General features: G+C 48.0%; 1 protein-coding gene across 2 annotated transcripts in view; it reads left to right on the top strand.

Annotated features, from left to right (window-relative positions):
* Positions 1-3446, top strand: part of LOC101989494 (phenazine biosynthesis-like domain-containing protein 1) — a 15688-nt gene extending 12242 nt beyond the window's left edge. For both annotated transcript variants that reach the window (XM_026785565.1, XM_005360126.2), the window contains 2 exons: positions 2226-2288; positions 3261-3446. In XM_026785565.1, coding sequence (XP_026641366.1) covers positions 2226-2288; positions 3261-3373 — 176 coding nt within the window. In that variant the 3' untranslated portion in view covers positions 3374-3446. The remainder of the gene's footprint in view (positions 1-2225; positions 2289-3260) is intronic.
* Positions 3447-3808: the final 362 nt, after the last annotated feature.

Below are 3808 nucleotides of genomic sequence, written 5' to 3' on the forward strand. Positions count from 1 at the left end.
ACAAGCGCTCCGCTACAGAGTTACCTCCACAGACTTTGCTTGCTAGACAAGCGCTCCGCTACAGAGTTACAGACTTACACCTTCCACTAGCAGTGCACCTGCGCCAACATGTGTAGAACTTATACCAGCTGGAAGCAGAAGAACTACACCAAAGAAGGGCAGGAAAGTCACACCCTGTATTTACACGTTCTTTGAGACTAGTCATCTCTGCAGCCTCGATGGAGAGGGCTGCTGGGGGAAAGGAGGTTCTGAGATGAAAGGGGCTAGGCAAAGGCTCCAAATGCTAGGAGCCATGATGGCTCTGGAATCTTCATTGAGTTCTCTGAGAAAAACAAAATGCAGGAACACTAAGTTCAGCAACGTATTGTGTAAAACTCGGGAAAATGCTGGCCTGGAGCATCCATGAAGTCCACTGAGTCTCTCCCCACTTATATTATGGTTTCTATTGCTGTGATGAAACGCCATGACCGAAAGCGAATAGGGAAGGAAAGGGTTTATTTGGCTCACACTTCCACAGTGTAGTCCATCACTGAAGGAGGTCAGGACAGGAACTCAAACAGGGCAGTAACCTGGAGGCAGGAGCTGATGCAGAGGACATGGAGGGGAGCTGCTATGGGCTTGTTCCTCATGGCTTCCTCAGCCTGCTTTCTTATAGAACCCAGGACCACCAGCTCAGGGACAGCACCACCCACAATGGCCTGGGCCCTCCCCGGTCAATCACTAATTGAGAAAATCCCTTACAGCCAGATCTTGTGGAAGCTTTCTCTCCTTTGAGGTTCTCTCTAGTGGCTCTAGCTTGTGTCGAGTTGTCATAAACTCGCCAGCACACCATGGCTGCATGCATGCACACAGCTGCTTCTGTGAGACTGACAAGCAATGCACTTTGTGTGGATTATTTTCTGGAAGGTGAAGGTCTTTGTATTAGCTAGGGTAGAGCGGGACTGAGGGGCCCTAGGACTTGGAGCGTTCAGTGCCCAGTCCTGGATAAAGCATCCCATAATGCTCAGTAAGTTTGCCTGTGCGTGAAAAGAGAGAACTTCATTTTCTTTTTTCCTTCCTGAAGACTTTCAGCCAGTTATAAATAAGTTACAGCTTTTTTACTTTCTTTTCCGCACCTTCCATTTTTCAAGACAGGTTTCATGTAGCCCAGCTTAATCTCAGACTCCCTGTGTAGCTTATAAATCCTCAAAATAGGCTCCAAGAATCTTGATGTAGGACTACAGGCCTTCACTACTATGCCTGGCATGACTATATATACATTTTTTTTTTTTTTTTTTTAGAGACAGGGTTTTTCTGTACAACAGCATTGGCTGTCCTGGAACTCACAGAGATCCGCCTGCCTCTGCCTCCTGAGTGCTGGGATTAAAGGCGTGTGCCACCACCGCTTGGCCACTTTATATTTTGTTTGTTTTCATATGTAGTCTCTGACCTACTTCTAGGGTACAATCACACAACTAACTAAGGAGCTAATCTTGTCTATAGAAAGCTTGCCCAGCACACTGAACAACAGCAAACCCTGGTGGAAGGAACACTCTTTTTGTCCATAAGGCCTACAAGGCTGACCCTGTGTCTGACTTCCTTTGCTACCGTATGTGCTGTAGAAGGAAGATGCTATGTTCCCTGAAAATTATAGAAAGATGTATACGAAGGTCTCGAATTTCCTATCGAGAGCTGACAATGCTCCCAGAGAGGTGACGGAGTTGTTAAGAGCAGATGCTGCTCTCACAGAGGACCGGAGTTCAATTCCCAGAGTTCATGTTAGGTGGCTCCCCACTGCCTCTACCTCCAGCTCCAGGGGAAAGAACTGACAAGGAGTGGTAGAGCCAAATGAAAGACCAAAGCCAGGTATGGTAATACACACCTGTAATCCCAGCCCTTGGGAAGCAGAGGCAGAAGGATCAAGAGTTCAAGAGTAACCTCAGCTATATAGAGAATTCCAGCCAGCCTGAGCTCTATGGAACCAGTGTCTAAAAACAAGCAAGCAAATCCCTAGAGTCTAATCCTCCAGAAACAGTAAGACACAGTTGGTAGACAAGTTGGGAAAGCCGATTCCTAAACCCTGTCTTCCTATCCTTACTGCACACTCTGCTATGGCCCAGCCTGGTTGACTTTAGGATTAGATCATCTAAGGTTTAGTCAAACTGGCTAGGTGATTTATCACTTAACACAATGGGGACGCATGCTTGCATATTCTTTGCCTGTTCTCATAGTGTCTTATTTTTCAGGAGCTGCGCACACCGTTCTGAGCAGTTACTGGTCCCAGCAGCTTGGGAAGAGAGAGATGCGAGGTAGGACGGTCGCTTCCCTCTCCCCTCCTCATTGGGTGCCTGGGTGTTATACTCAGGGCTTTGCAAATACATAGAGTCAGAGTCCCAGAGCCCCAACCCTTAACTATTTGGGACAGGGTCTTGCTATGTAGACCAGGCTGGACTCCAGTTTGCACAGACCCCCTAAGGGTTGGGATTGCATAATACTATGCCCAGCGCAAATTCCTCATTGGCCTCATTTTGGCCACTATCTATTCTCACGTGCACTAGCTCCTTAATGTAATAAGAGCTGAACTGGTTGTTGGTGGTGCATGCCTTTAATCCCAGAGGCAGAGACAGTCAGATATGAGTTTGAGACTAGCTTGGCCTATGGAGTTAGTTCCTGGACAGCCAGGGTTACACAGGAAAACCCTCTCCCAATAAATAAATAAATAAGTAAGTAAGTAAATAAATAAATGAAAGGCAGATCTTATATTATCCCTCATGTGAAATATTCCTGAATCTTCTTCCCTTCAGCAGCCCCTCCCCTCCTAGCCCTCTTCCCCTGCTTCCCCAAACACAGGTATTTCTAATACAGTAAGCATGCTTGATGCGTGTAATTAGCTTGCTAAGTAACTCCTGAGATCGACGATCCCTTTTCTCTATCCCGGGTGAGTATAATGTCCTCCTGAGCTCCTAGAAATCTGAGGTCATGCCTTTTGTGGGCTTGGCACATACTTTAATATGTTATGAGAAAACAAACTCCCTCTGTTTAATTCAGAGCTGAGGTGGGCTCACTAAATGGCCCAGGAAGGAAAGGACTGGGTAGCGTGCGCACATCAGTTGCACGTGGGCCTGTGTCTGCAGGAGGATGGTGGGAGGCACTATGGACACCTGAGAAATTTATCCTGGAAACTGGCCTGGGAGGAGTTGCGGGTTTGTAACAACAAATCCTTCGCTGTGTCAATCACAGGGAAACACTCTCAATTGGCTCCACTCTGTGTTCTCTTTAAGCCTTTCAGTGTTCCCGCCGAGGAGGAGAACTGGACATTGCCCTGCGACCTGATGGACGAGTTGACCTGAAGGGTGGCGCGGCTATTGTCTTGGAGGGCACGCTGACGGTCTAGAGACTTATGCTGGGCTGTGGCCACCGCTAAACACAAGTGTTTTCTCACTACCAATAAAACCAAAGCAAACCAACAACAAATGCCCAGAGCTGGCTTCAGCCAGTCCACTGATCAGTGCCCTCGACGGTGGAGAACAGAAAGGGAAGCCATTTGATGGAGGCAGGACAGCATCTCCAGCTCCTCAACTGATGAAGGGCTCTGCCTGTGTGCATGTTCAGGAACCCCCAGCAGGCAGCGAGGCTGCCACTTCTTTTGATCATGACTGCCAATCAAAGAGAGGTCCAGTCAGGCGGTGGCGGCAAGCGCCTTTAATCCCAGCATTTGGGAGGCAGAGGCAGGACAGCCAGAGCCACACACAGAGAAACCCTGTCTCGAAAAACCAGAAAAAGAAAAAGGAAACGCCATCCATTGATAAGGACCTAGGTGAGGCCATTT

This window comes from Microtus ochrogaster, linkage group LG2, assembly GCF_000317375.1.
Source record: "Microtus ochrogaster isolate Prairie Vole_2 linkage group LG2, MicOch1.0, whole genome shotgun sequence".
NCBI lineage: Eukaryota > Metazoa > Chordata > Mammalia > Rodentia > Cricetidae > Microtus > Microtus ochrogaster.